This window comes from Eumetopias jubatus, unplaced genomic scaffold, assembly GCF_037043125.1.
Source record: "Eumetopias jubatus isolate StellerSeaLion01/CBP00866 unplaced genomic scaffold, mEumJub1_p1.0 scaffold_12, whole genome shotgun sequence".
In the NCBI taxonomy this organism is placed as follows: Eukaryota; Metazoa; Chordata; class Mammalia; order Carnivora; family Otariidae; genus Eumetopias; species Eumetopias jubatus.
The window spans coordinates 31,225,501-31,240,515 of record NW_028274818.1 but is presented as its reverse complement, the minus strand read 5'-3'; the positions used below and the strand labels follow the sequence as shown (position 1 = coordinate 31,240,515).

The window sequence follows — 15,015 nt, the reverse complement described above, 5'->3', positions numbered from 1 at the left end:
CAATGCTAGATACATATTCCGCTCCAATTTCAGTAAAAATAGTCATTTTTCAATTATTAGAATAGTCATCAGATTTCGCTAGTAATTCTTAACATGAATTCTTTAATTTTGAAATAAACTGGTATTTAACCCTTTAAAAGTCATACCATCTTTAAAGAAAATGTAAAAGTCACCAAAGAGGTAGGGCTGTGGATTCATGATAAATGCAACGGGGAAATTCTGGGCTTTATTGATACACTTGCTTAATAAAAATTTTCTTCACAAACTATAAAAAAGTCTTAGAAGAGGATTCAAAATTCTTAGGCTTATACAGTTCTGACCCCAATAATTTGTAATCTAAAATGTCAGGGAAATAAGATCTGAATGCTCCCTAGAAAGTAAACCTCTATGTTGGCAGCCTGATCCTTATCTCCGCCATATTGGCTCTTCCATCCCTTGCTTTATGAGAAATAGGAAACTTTTTTTTTTTGAAGCTTATGAACTTCACACATAACACAAATGATCTTAGTGGTATTTGTATGCTACAATGTGAAAACCAGACAAATAAATTATACAATTATTTTAAACTTTTCTATTAGGTTAAATGCAATGTTCATTTATTAGTGGAGACAAATATAAATATTCAGTGCTTAAACATGGACTTTCTAAAACTTTTTCCTTATATAAACAAATTATCATTAACTTATTTTTAAACTCCAACGTTTCCTTTCTTTGACTAAGACCAAATCATTAACTTTAAAATATAAAATTAATTCTATGGAAATAACTAACCCTCTGAGCAAAAGAAAAAAAAAGTCGGTGAAGACTGGACTTTTAGACAAAGGCACTTTTTCATCCAAAATACATATTTCCTTTCTGAATGAATGCTGAATAAAAACAAATTTGAGAAAAGGTATGTTTTATTTTACTGACCTATGCCCATATTTTAATATTAGGTAACAGAATAGTAAATTCTATGGGAACAACTTACATTTTTTCTGGTATAATTTCCTTGAGCTGAAGTGTTTTTACACAGATGGATTTGAATGCTTTCCAATACCTTATTGTAGAATGTAGAATGACCACCAGGTTGTGCTAAAACCTTTGCAATGGTTTTATTCAGATGGAGGCGGGAGGGGGTGCTTCTAAATACTACAACTTAACATGTGTGTTTGGTCAGTAAACTATATGGTACATTCATACATGTTTGCATTACCGGTTTCCATGTGCGTGCTGGTATTTTATAACATCAAGCTCACTCCCACTTACTTAAAAATGGCACTATTAGGATAAACCAATCATATTCTTTCTGTGAAAAATTACTTTGCTCTAGAACATATTCCATACAATCATTCCAAAGTGGGCCAGGTATGAGATCTCCACTTACCCATTACAGAAATCCCCTCTTATCTCACTTCCACTGGGAAGTGTGTGTGCCTTTTAGGATCAGGGCTTCCGTGTGTAGATCTCATCTCTCTCTCTCATCTTTATAAGCATATCCTTCTCTCTATCCCATACATTACCTCCTTTCTATCAAAAAAACATATAAGGAGCTCCAGGTTGACTCATATTTTGCTCTGCCCCAAATCAGAACAATGTTACAAAAGCCTGCGTATCTAAGAAGGCTTAGAAATACACCCATTGAAGCCAATTTGTACTGTATATTTTGGGATATTTGGAAGACTCACTCAAGGACCATTTCTGCCAAGACAATTAGACATTTATCAGATGATAGATTGAGTTTGTGTAAATTTAGGTACTTCAACATCCTCTTTGGATACCTTTTGAAACAAAAGAATTGAAGAGAACTAAATAAAATGGGATGGTAATTTAGATATAGATTTCAAAAAGATAATTTAAAAGTATAGATTTTAGGAAAAATATGTGTGTATAAACCTATGTGTTTTATTATAAAAATTTTGAAACTGTTATGATAACCCTTAGTACCAGTATTTCCTTACTAGAAATTCCTGCCTTCATGCTCATTGTCGTCTTGTGTTTGTACATTCCTTTCCTTAGGCTCCAGACTTCTCTCCGCTGGGCTGACCATCTTTAGAGGTCATGCCTCTAAAAACGTTGGCTTCAGGGTCTTCCCAGAACTGCTTGAGAGCTGGAGTGTGCAAACTCAGATATCTTCAAAGGTTAGAAACATTTTTTTTCGGGAAAATAAAAAGGAATGGAAAAGGTTTATAAAATATTAGGTGGTGGCAGCTTCAAAAACAGAAAAAAAATGCATACCCTACCCATAAAAGCCCTCAAATTCAATTATTTTAAAAACGTGGCTCTGGCCTGACAAAACATACCAGCAGCCCGAACATTTGCCATCTCTGCTCTGCATTTTACAAACGCTCTTCCATTGCATGAAGCCGTGCTGGGCTGCTCTTCTCTTCATCTGCCTCTGGACACTGCTGGGCTGCTCTTCTCTTCATCTGCCTCTGGACACTTGTACACGGTAGGTTCCACGCCCTGGAAGGAGCGTGAGGAAGACAAGGGAAAGAGAAGGAGAAGAGGGTCTCCCTCTCCATTCAAAGAAACTGTGACTTCTTTGGCTGTACTTTGGACTTGAAACATCACTTTAATCCGTGCTGGGCTCAGTTTCTCCCTACAACAGTTTTCAGGGCTTTCTATTTAACTTCGAGTTTTGTTTCTACTTCTTCTAAGGTGTGGATATCTGCCTCTAAGGGTGATCATCTCAGGAGATCTCAAACCTTCCCCTAAGGCAAAGCTTCCCAAACAGGTGAGCTGGACACCACCCTATACCTTGACATTGATCTTCATCGTCCTCATAGGCTTCTGAAGCCACAAGAATCTTGAGGCTGGTCACCTGCAGGGTTAAGAATCCTCGTGTAAAAACTCTGACTTCTTCGATTTGCTGTTTACCCCAGTGTGTCTTTTAACTACTTTCATTTACTCTGTTCATGAGGCGGCCAAGTTTGGGAAGTGGTATCTTATGAGAGACTGTGGTCAGTTATCACTTGGGTCAAGGGACTGTGGTCTGCAGAGCATCTTAGGATCAATCCATCTGTCCTTAGGAACTATATTGATTTTGGAGTCAATATTGCATATATGTGGCCTCTGATTTATAGAGCCCAATGGTGCAGACTTTGTGTTTGAGAGCCTGTGGCCTCTCCTCTCCGTGCTGAGGACTATCCGTACCTACTGCCCTCAGGCCAGCGGAGGAAAGAGACTCTCACCCTGAGGTGTGGAGGAGTGTGCCCTGGGGAAAAAGACCATTTTCTTTAAGGTGTTTTTCCTTTCTTCTTTCCCAAATGTTCTTCTCTTTTCCACAGCTTCGTGCCAAAAGGCAAAATGACCTTACTTTTTACACAAATGTGTTTTCTCTTTTTCAGGCTGCTGCTGTCTCAGGAGAAGGATATTCTTTCTATCAGTTGTAAGTACTGTAAGTTTTCCTTAATGCACGATTCATGACTGGCGCTTTGGACCCCAACTGATTTCACAGCTTTGATCTTAGACCTTCCACTGCTTCTGTCTTTATAATTTCCCACTCCTTATTTTAGGGTTTTATTTGCCCTTCTGGCCCCTTGCCTGCTCTCCACTCAAGTAGCTGTCCACTGCTTTACTCTTTACTTCTACTCTTTAGATATCCAAGTATCTACTTCTTTTATGCTTGATTCTTGAAAATTTTAACTCTTGCCTTGTTTTCTTGGAGCATCTCCTTTTAGTCTCTCAGACCCTTCCATACTGAACGATCTCTGACTACTTTCTGGTTTTCGAGAAAGCCTAGGCATCTATCTTGAACTCTACCCAGGTTCCTCTAAAAATGATTCCTGGAGCATTTAGATAAATGAGTGTAGAGGAAATCTGCTCTCTCTCCCATGTGAATTTTCTTCTGAGAAAATAAGTTTTGCTTAAAGGTAAAATGTCAAATCCTGTTTTCTTCCATTTCCTTACCAGCTCTCCCTAAGTTTTAGGAATCAGGACTCGCCTGGCTTCTGTTCACCCTCAGTTCCTAATGGGGGGCTCTGGAGGGTAGAGGAACTTTTGCCTCCAGCTTCCATTGCTTAGTGAGAGTCATTTATATTAATGTACCTTGGCGTAGGGAAATTAGTCAGGTAGCATGAAATTCATTAAGTCACGTAAAACATAAGGGAATTTGACTTTATTGTACATATATATTTTAAAAGAGGGTAACTGTTCAGATTGCTTCAGAAAGCTTTGTGTTGAAATAATAGACTTTTTAATGGAGGCAAAGCATCTTAAGTGTTTAATTATAGTTTTTAACGTATTGACTGTATTTTCCTCTTATGTGTTCAAATCTTCTTTTCTATCTGTATTACTGCTGTATACAGCCATTGATTCTTAGAGAAATTGCTTGACTTTACCTCTCACCTTTGGCCAAAAATATAAATAAATAAAGAGTTATTTAACTCTTTACATAGATTTTTCTTTTATCCTAAGGAGTGTATTGACTAACTTTTTACCCAAAAGAAACTCACAAAGAGAATTGGAAAGAAAAAAATAATAAGCCTATAGTCTTTATCTGCTTTCAGAACCCAACTTGATGAATTAGATGCAACCAAGTTCTATGTATTAGTCTCACAAACTAAATATACAGCACACAGAATAGGTTTAGACATCTTCCCTCCACCAAGTTTATTTAAGGTTCTTTGGCAGTAACTTGTGCTGGAATAGGCAGCTTCTTGGATGCTTTCTACTTGCAATTTGACACCTATTGGTTTTCCTCTTGGCTGAGAAACTCCATAAACAGAAGTGAGGCGAGATCATGTGACCCCAGCACTCCAGGCAGCTTGGATCTGAGGAAAGGAGGGGCCGCAGCGGCAGTGGGACAGAGACCGCTCTTGGCTGCTGTATTTAAGATGCATCAAACAACAAAAACATCCCTCCGAGAAGGATAAGGTCGTGTCCTTAAGAATTCGGGCATTCTGTTTAACCTCTGAGAGCTGACTGAACGTGGCTACTCGGTCCTGGGTGAGGTGGCTGCTTCCAAGCAACGGGACGCTCTTGAGGTGCAAGGCAGAACGTGGGGATAGGAAAAGGCTGTGCAGCTGCAAGCTCGAGCCTTATTCTACCAACCCAGTCATACAGTTTGGAGAAAGTTACTTCACTGTTCTTAGCTTCAATTTTTTTCATCTCTGTAATTGGGACAATATTTAAAAATTACCATTTATTCAAGGCAACAGCTCAAGCACTGTGTTAAGCACTTTAGATTTTCCGCATTTAGTCCTAAATGGGAAAGCAACTAAGCGGTAGAGTGTAATGCTGGTCCTATTCTTTGGCCTCTCCAAGCCCCACTTGTCTCAGTGCAACCTGGAAATCACACGAGTTCTTACTTCCCAGGGTTGTTGGGAAGACTACCTGATAAAATGTGCAAAAATGTTTACAGGAGTGATTGACTCATAATGAGAACTCAGTACATAATGGCTCTTATTAACAGTCCTCAAAAGGTAGTTATTATCCCCACTTTAAAGACGTAGAAATCGGTATCAATAACAGTTGCTAAGTAATATAGATCGGGAATTCAAGTGTAGGTCCACTGGCTATTAAAACTTATTAAAACTCCCACTTCCAGGCTCATAAATCCCTGCTGCCGGCACCCTCTCGTTCATTTCCCACTCCCTGCCTTAGTTGGGCCCCCTGGTCTCTATGAATCATGTGAACATTCCGCTATCCTCTTCTGGTTTCCAGATCTATCCTGACTCGAGGGAGGAAGTTCCAAACCAGACTCAGCTTCTCCATCCTTTGAGGCTGGCTATTGAGTCACTCTTCCTGTTACTGAGAATTCAGGACAAAGAGTTCCAGCACTGACCACAGAGTCCTGTCTTGTTCACTGAGGAAACCCCCGCAGTGGTCTCAGAGAAAAGAGGAAAAGCTTCCGATGCTGGCCACGGTGCCTGGTCCCAAGCGTCGGTGACCTCTCCACCTTTCCTGTCCCTAGTCCTTCCCACTCTGCGGCTCACAGCACCAGGCTCCCCTTGCCGTTGACAAGAACGTGACTGGGATCGGCACTTTGTATCCATACCCTCCGTTGTGAATTATATCCCTCAAGGCAATGAATAGTATCTCAAATTTGAGTTGAGGAAACAAACTTAAAGTGATTAAATAAATGTGTCCAAGGTCGCACAATTTTTAACATTTATAACAGTCTTTTGCATTCATTATTCACTGATAAGTCTAAATCACCTAGAACGGAGTTTCTCAAGCTTGGTGCTATTTGTGTTATATTCTAGTGGGAAGTGAGAAGGGGAGGAAAGTGTGCTCCTGCCTTTTCATGGCATAACGCAGAAGTAGAACAGGTGAATTCTCCCCATGTTTCATGGCCTTCACTCTCATCCCGTTGGCCAGAACTTAGCTATATGACCACACCTAGCTGTGGGAAAAAAAAAAAAAAAAAAAAGGCAAGCACATGTGGTCTTTATCTGTGTCCATATCAAAATTAGGGATTGTGATTGTTCATTTTATGTGTCACCTTGCCTGGGCTAAGGGATGCCCAAACAGCTGGTAAAAGATTATTTCTGGGGTTGTCTGTGAGGATATTTCTGGAAGAGATTAACGTTTGATTCAGTTGACTGAGTTAACAAGATCCACTCTCACCAATGTAGGCAGGCATCATCCTGTCCATTGAGCACCCAAACGGAACAAAACTATCCATCTTTTCTTGCCCTCAGATATCAGAACTCCTGGTTCTTATGCCTTTGGACTTGAACTAAATTATCGGACCGACTTTTCTGGTTTTCCATCTTGTAGGCAACATATTGGGGCCTTCGTGTCTTCCATAACCTTGTGAGCCAATTTCTATGATTCTCTGATCTATATATCTACATCTACATCTTTTTTTTTTTTAACACTTACTTCTTTGAGAGAGAGAGTGCGCACACAGAGGGAGAAGCAGGCTCCCCACCGATCAGGGAGCCCGATGCGGGACTCGATCCCAGGACCCTAGGATCATGACCTGAGCTGAAGGCAGACGCTTAATGACTGAGCCACCCAGGCGCCCTTATCTACATCTACATCTACCTGTACCTCTATCTACACTGATACTTATCTATATCTATATCCTGTTCGTTCTGTTTCTCTGGTGAGCCCTGAGAAATATAGAAACTTCATTGCTCTAGGAAAAACAGAAACAAAAGCAAAACAGAAATGGGAGACAACTAGCAATTTCTGCCACCACACTTCAGTGTTGTCATGAGAATCAAGAGCGTTGTAAATGTGAGAGCGCTCTGTGGCCCCTAAGCAAAAACACTGAACTAATTGGAGTTGCAGACCTCCTCCAAAGAAACCATTGCCCCACAAATCTTGAAATTGTACCAACTCATCAACATAAATGAAATGTAGCAACAACCACCTCGAGCTTCCCCAGGAGCACCAAGAGTCATTTCAGCTGGGAACTGTGGCCAAGGCCTGGATGTGAGCTGCTGGGATGCCCAGTGAAGTGCCAAATGATCGCGGGGATTCTGAATTTAGGAGGTGTTACCATTAGCTGTGCTGCAAGTCCTTTGATTTCCATGTATGTCATCGTCTCTGGATTGGAGCTAAAAAAGCCTCTCGTTTCCTGTCGCTCTCTTCACGTGGCCAACTACACAAAGGAGGCTGACGATTACACGGTTTATGTCAGAGAGCCCTCGACTTGGGAACTGACTTTGTCGAGGATGATACTAATCGGCTTGGACTACGCCAAGCTACATGTCTGATCTTCACTTTTCTTATCTGCACAACTAAGGCAAAGGACTCAGTCTTCCAAATCCACCGCAGCAATAGCGTTCTCTAACTCTTGGTCTCTCTCGCCACAACATAAAAGTCAAGATGAAAGGGCGGGCTGTGGGGGAGGTGCCAGAAACTCCCTTTTGGTGGTCTGACTAATCTAGTGTGGATCACACACCAGTCATCGCCTGGCTGGCCCTTTTGGTGCAGCTGAGGTCCAGGCATAACAGGCCCGCCCTGCTGCCGCTGACCGAGGGGTACCGAGGGAGACGCGTGTGGGTGTTTACACAGGGCCTGTGTGCCGGGGCCTGGCTCATGCTGGCCTGAGCCTCTCGCCTCTCTGAGAACTGGAATTCCCCAAATTTTCCCCCAAATTAAAAGAACTAACAAACTGTATTACAAAAACAAACAGAATTTGTTTTTCTTTGAACAAATAAAAGCTAATTTATGCTAAAGCTTTGTTGCCTTGAATCAAGCCAACCACATTATTCACTGCCAACACTTTTCTGTATTAACTTCTCAAGTTCGTCAAGCTTAGCCCTTGCTGGAAAAAGTATAGGGTTTGCAAGCCACTAATTGGCCTAAAATGCTCCTCGATTTTATATAAACACACAGCATAGTATCAAAAATAGAGTTGTATTCATTAGCCTAAAAATCCAGCTCCCATGTGAAACCTTTTTTTATGCCCCTCAAGATTTAGGTCTGCCTCTAGAGTTAAAGGAAAACTTGTTTTTTAAACGGGTACTCTGTAATTTCACATTAAAAAAAAAAGATGGCTTTGATTTCTATTTTTGCTTATTAACATATTCTATAAGTTCTGAGGCAGAAAACCGAAATCTTTCCCTCCACTACTCAGGGCTGATATTATTAGGGAAGTAAATCTCTGAAATTATGAAAAAAATGTAACGATAACAGCAAATCAACAGCAATAATAAAAAAAAAGAGAAATAGATGCATTCTTGTGGATTCCACCACAGATCGGTGTTTAAAATCTCTTTCACATTTTGCAAAGCTATTGTTTGCAATCCTTTGTGATTCTCCGGCATCGAGTGCGCTCCACCCCCTTACTACTCAAAGCAGATGACTCTTCCTTCTGCTTCACGGAGAGCAGGATGATTCCATGTGTCTCCTTGGCAATGCTTTTCCTAACTCAGAATCCCTCTGTCTTAATTCCTTGGGCCTCCTTCCTCCTGGGGTATGAGGCATCACTTCTCAGTTCTTTTCTCCATAAGGCCCCTTCACCTGTGTCCTTGGTCCCAGGGCCTCATATCCCCTCAACAACTTGATCAGCCTCTACTTCTTCAAATGTGTTTCTCCTCTTGCTCTTGCTGAACTACAAACAAGTTTTCTCCCATTTTCTCCTTTGCCATTCTCCCCAGCTCCTCCCATCCAAATTCTCAAAATAGTGGCATAAATCAGCTGTCTACATTTCTTCATTTGTTACCCACTTTTCAAATCTTTGAAATTTAGTGTCTATCCCGAAACCCACTCTTGAAACCAGCCTTTCCAAATTTAATAACCTCAGGATTGTCAAATTTAATGATTTCTTTTAGTCCTATGCTACTTGACTTCGTAGCAGATGACACTATACACATTGATTCCTCCATCCTTGTTGCGCACTAACCTGGACCTAGAGACACCGGCAGTCCACTGCTCTTTCTTCAATGTCATGACCTGGCACTGAGCATTGAGCCTAGAAGAAGAACACTGATTTCCCCAAGGACAATAGGTCTTGCTGACCTTTTCCTTATTGTAGGATGATGACACCTATTTTGACCGTGTTCATTGATGAAGTGAATTTTTCCTTAGCTTCTCTACAATATAGTATTACTTTTATTTTTTGTTTGTTTGTTTTTAAGTTTTTTTATCATGTTATGTTAATCACCATACATTACATCATTAGTTTTGGATGTAGTGTTCCATGATTCATTGTTTGCGTATAAGACCCAGTGCTCCATTCAGTACATATTACTTTTAACGTGGTATATTTCAATGAACAAAAGTTCTTACTTTTATTGTAATGAAACATACGATTGTTTTTTCCTTTATGGATGGTGCTATTTACGTCATACGTTTTGGTTTAGAGGTCATATATATGATCATCAGAAAGACCAAACAAAGAACTTGTATCACCAGATATGAACATATATGTTAAAGTTATTTGGTTTAATATAGTGTGGCAGTGAGCCATGATAGACCTATATATAGATAGATAGATAGACATATATATATATGTCTCCTCTAAACCAAAATGTATGACATCAACTACTGCTCTGAGGGACCAAACTTACATTTTCAATTTAGGACTGAGTATTCCCATTTAGCCTTGGTAAATGGACTTGAAAATCTCCCAGTGTTCCAGGATAAAGTCCTCTGTGTTGTCTGATTTTTTCTTCTCCCTCACTGCCCAGGATCACCAAAACTAGCTGATTCTCCTTTTGCCAAGGATCTGGCAGGTATCCATTACTTTGATACCTGCTACCAAAGCCCTGTAGAAGCCTTTACTACATTTTGGCTAGAATATTTCAATACCAATTTATGGTATTCCAGATGCCATTTGCTCTCATCTTTGGTTTATCCAACACTTTGCTGTCCAGTAACATTCCTATAATGTATCTTTGATCATAATATTATCCTTCTGTGTTTCTCCAATGGTTCACAAGGGAAGGTCACTAAGGTCACTCTCTCAGTGACTTCACACCATACCATCTACACCCTATGTACTAGCCGAACTGTCTACTCACTGCATACTACCATCTACCTTTTATGTTCCTAGAACTTCTTTCAGTATGTTCCCCTGCTTAGAAGGCTTTGACCCTGGAGATGTATGCTCTAAAAGTGACCTGTCATTTTAAGTTCATTTTAAGTCTTAACAAAAATGCTATCTACTATGAGAATCTTTTCTGGATCCTGTTTCCTTCTCCTTTTGGATTTATCCATCTTGGAAGTAATTTCTCCCCCAATTCAAACCTCACTCATGTTTTTATCTCCTACTCAGTTGGCCTTTATTTGAGTGGCAAGGAATAAAGAGGGAAGGAGGAGAAAAGAAATAGAATGAATTATAGGGAGAGAAGAAAAGGGGAAAGGAGGGATGTGGGGGAAGAGGAGAAGGGAAGAAGAGAGAGGGAAATAGACGGGAGAAGACGAAGTTGGAGAGGCGGGTAGAAGAAAGAGGACCACGAAGATGATGGAGACAGGTGATCATCAGAAAGACCAAACAAAGAACTTGCATCACCAGATTTGAACATATATGTTAAAGCTCTCCAGATTAATACAGTGTGGTGGTGAGCCATGATAGACCAGTAGAACAGATATGTGGATATGTGGGAGACATAATTCATGATTGACCTGGCAAAGCAGATCAATGGGGGAAACTGCTGAGATAATTAGTCATACGGCAAAGAATTAAATTGTATTCCTATCTCATATCATACACAAATATTAACTCCATTTAGTATAGGGATTTTAATTCAAAAGGAAGGAATTTAAACTTTTAGATAAACAAATAGGAGTATAATTTTGTTGGATAGGCTAGAAAAGGATTTTCATTGCATTAGAAGTATGAACTTCTGTTCGTTGAGATACCGTGTTAAGAGTGAAAAGAGGAGTCACAAACTTGGAGTATAGACTTGTCCCATATATAACCAGTGCAGAAGTAATATCTAAATACTTACACACACCTGCACACAGATATAAACATACACATATTTATAAGTCCTATGAAAAGTGGAAAAAATAACAAAAAGAGTTAGGAAGGTTTTATACAGTAGAGAGTGGAAAATAAATGGTTTCTAAACATGCAAGAGAATATTTAGCCTTATTAGTAATAAGGAAAACAAAAATTAAAGGTATGACCCAAAGGCTGGTGAGGAACAAGAAGAACTCTCATCCACTGCTGTGATGTACTTTGCTACAACCACAGTAACAAACATTTAGTTTTAAATGTGCAGATTTGAAGATGTACATGCCTTATAAACCAGTGATTTCACAGATACTCGAAAACCTCTTGCATAATTATAAAATGAACGAAAATGAGTGAACAACAGCTACGGGTATGAAAAAGAAAGTAAAGAAAAAGAAACTGTAAAAGAGTATTTACTGAATCATCTAATTTGTTTAAGATTTTTTATTTATTCATTTGAGAGAGAGCGAGAACAGTGGGGAGGGGCAGACGGAGAGGGAGAAGAAGACTCCCCACTGAGCAGGGAGCCCTACAGCCTAGGGTTCAATCCCAGGATCCTGAGATCATGACCAAAGCCAAAGGCACCTCTGAATCATTTAATTTTTTAAAGGCCAAAAACAAGTAAAAGTAAATAATATAGGGGCGCCTGGGTGGCTCAGTCCATTAAGTGTCTGCCTTTGGCTCAGGTCATGATCTCAGGGTCCTGGGATTGAGTCCCGCAACGAGCTCCCTCCTCAGCGGGGAGTCTGCTTCTCCCTCTCCCTCTGTGTTCATGCTCTCCCTCTCTCTCTCTCTCAAATAAATAAAATCTTAAAAAAACAAAAAAGTAAATAATATACAGTTTATAGGTTATATATATGTATGAATCTATGCATATATACAGACATGTAGTATATAAATAAAAATAAGTAAACTAATGATACAACCTCAGGGCACACTTACATTTGACCACGGAAGAGGACCATGAAGTTAATGAAAACACACAGTGGCATCAAAGGTACTGCTAATGTTTTATTTCTTAAGGTGGATGTTGGGAACTGAATGTTTATTTTATTACTCTTTGAATAGAACTCATGCATTTTGTGCCCTTTTTCATTTACATTATATATTTAGTGTGTGTGTGTATATATATATTATGTATATATGATGCTGTATATAATATGTCAGTGTATATGTAACATATGTAAATGTATATGTGATATATATGTAGATTTATATGTAACATATATGTAAATACATATGTATGAGAATAGGTTTATTTTGACACTGTAATCTACAATATTTCAAGAAGTAATTGAAGCTCTTAAAAATATTGATATTACTGATTATGAAAGAAATTTGAACTTCAGGATATAAGAAAACAAACAGGGTAAGTGAAAACATTAGGCGAGACTGCTGGGGAAAACAGTGGAAAAGCACAGATTTCACCAAGTGTATTGCATGTCCCCAGGGATAAAACTACTGACTTATTGTTTGGGAAAATGATTTTGGAGCATGTTGCTGCCTGTGGGAAAGACCTGAGGGTAAAGAAGGGAGATAAGAGAGAGGAAGAGGAAGACAGAAGAGAGGAGATCGAGGAATGTAGTGGAGTGCGTACAGAAAACACACATCTAGGAGGAGACAGGAAGTGTGAAGGTGTGTCATCTGCACAACGGAGAAGCAGAGTGCAGAATAAGGGATTTACCAGCTAGGAGCAGCTGCTGATGTTTACCAGCTGACAATATAAGGAAAATTAAAGTGAATTTTAATACACATAGACATAAACTTTGCATTGAAGAACATTCCATTGAGGACAAATAAATTTCCTCATGCCCTGACTCCTCTCACAATGTTCTTCCAAAAATTGATGGTGTCTTCAAATACTCAAAAAGGAAACAACATAGGTATGTATACACAAATATTACTTGGAGAGAGAGGAAGGAATGGCAAAAGAAAGTGGTCACTGAAAAATACAGATGTGAAAAAACATCACCACTATGGAATAGTTGGAGAACATGCCCTAAGACATTCAAGTAACTCAAAGGGATTTGTGAAAAGATCTACTGGCTCTATTGTTTAAAGTACATTTGGTCCCTGACTTATGATCTTTCAACTTATGGTTTTTCAACTTTAGGAGGGTGTGGATCTCATTCAATGGTGGTACTCATTCAATAAAAACCATACTTTGCATTTTGAATTTGGATCTTTTCCTGGGCTGGCCATATGCGCCACCATGCTCTCTCGCAATGCTGGGCAGGGGCAGCCGGGTGCAGCTTCCAGTCAGCCACGTGATCACGAAGGTACGCACCAATACAACGATGCTGTTTTCCCCTCTTCGCATAGTAGTCAATAAATTACATGAGCTAGTCAACACTTTATGATAAAGTTGTCTTTACGTTAGATGGTTTTGCCCAACTGTAGCCTAATATAAGTGTTCTGAACATATTTAAGGTGCCCTAGGCTAAGATCTGCTGTTTAGTAAGTAGGTGTATTAAATGCATTTTGACTTATGATATTTTCTTTTCTTTTTTTTAAAGATTTTTTATTTATTTATTTGAGAGAGAGAGAATGAGAGATAGAGAGCACGAGAGGGAAGAGGGTCAGAGGGAGAAGCAGACTCCCCGCCGGGCGGGGAGCCCGATGCGGGACTCGATCCCGGGACTCCATCCCGGGACTCCATCCCGGGACTCCAGGATCATGACCCGAGCCGAAGGCAGTCGCCCAACCAACTGAGCCACCCAGGCGCCCCGACTTATGATATTTTCAACTTACAATATGTTTATTGGGACTTAGCCCCATCATAAGCCGAGGAAAACTTGTATTTAAAGTAAATCTTGAAGAAAAACATGACATTTAAAACGTTGAATGGACAGATGCCAGAAAGTAAATAAAGGAGGGAAATAAAGGCATCAAGAAAAAAAAATGCAAAAGAAGCTGAACACCTAATTAGGAACATGAGGAAATTTTAAGAGAGGAAAACAAAAGTTAAAAAAAAATCTATATTTTAAAATAACTTAAGTAACAGCGGAATATGATAGTTACAGAAAGTAAACAATGGGATCCAATATACAAAAAAAGGAGGTTAATAAAGGGAATGAATATTGAAGCACAGTTTTGTGAAATACTGGGAGATGAATTTCTGGATGTCTAGGGTATACAGTACATGGCAAATAGTGAGGGTGGATGCCAACCACACCTCCCTTCCCTTCGCACATGCTACTACTCACAAAAATCAAGAAGTGGAGGGGATTTCCCATCCACGGGAATCAAAGTTCACCATATACCTGGCTTCTAATAACCTGTGGTAGAACTGATGTTCTGGAACTTTCAAGCCCAGGCCTTAAGAGACCTAACAGCTTTCACTTCAGTTCAAAGAATACCACCTCAGGGAAGAGTAAGGATTCCCCTAATGCTCAGCAGCTACAATGAATTGTGCATATTTCTATTTTAGTATTCATTACATTGCAGCGATCCCTTGCCTAGATCTGAATAATCATTTTAAGATTTTTTTGTCAAATGAGTAAGTGGATTGATTAAGGAAATAATTGCGTAGAAGTAGTTGTGTCCAGCATTGGAGACAATAACACCTACTAAAGATAGATTATGAAGAATGAATAAACTATATTTAAAGGATAAAATGTAGCCTGAAGGGTAAGACAACTCTGGAGGTCTTTTTTGCTACAGTTAACTAG

General features: G+C 39.5%; 1 protein-coding gene across 7 annotated transcripts; it reads left to right on the top strand.

Annotated features, from left to right (window-relative positions):
- The first annotated feature begins 1,445 nt into the window (after positions 1–1,445).
- LOC148162784 (uncharacterized) lies at positions 1,446–8,117 on the top strand. 7 transcript variants are annotated; one of them, XR_015766433.1, is made up of 5 exons: positions 1,446–2,120; positions 2,641–2,716; positions 3,330–3,371; positions 4,689–4,929; positions 5,647–8,117. XR_015766433.1 is itself a non-coding variant. In XM_088016779.1 (5 exons), exons 1-4 carry the CDS (start codon positions 2,041–2,043, stop codon positions 4,854–4,856), a joined length of 366 nt encoding a protein of 121 aa, XP_087872905.1. In that variant the 5' UTR covers positions 1,446–2,040; the 3' UTR covers position 4,857; positions 5,647–8,117. The 7 variants fall into 7 exon arrangements, 5 of the variants coding, with proteins under 5 accessions (XP_087872905.1, XP_087872907.1, XP_087872906.1 ...); XR_015766434.1 differs by lacking the exon at positions 4,689–4,929 and adding an exon at positions 2,346–2,431 and having other exon boundaries at positions 3,330–3,370; XM_088016779.1 differs by having other exon boundaries at positions 4,689–4,857.
- The last annotated feature ends 6,898 nt before the right edge of the window (positions 8,118–15,015 follow it).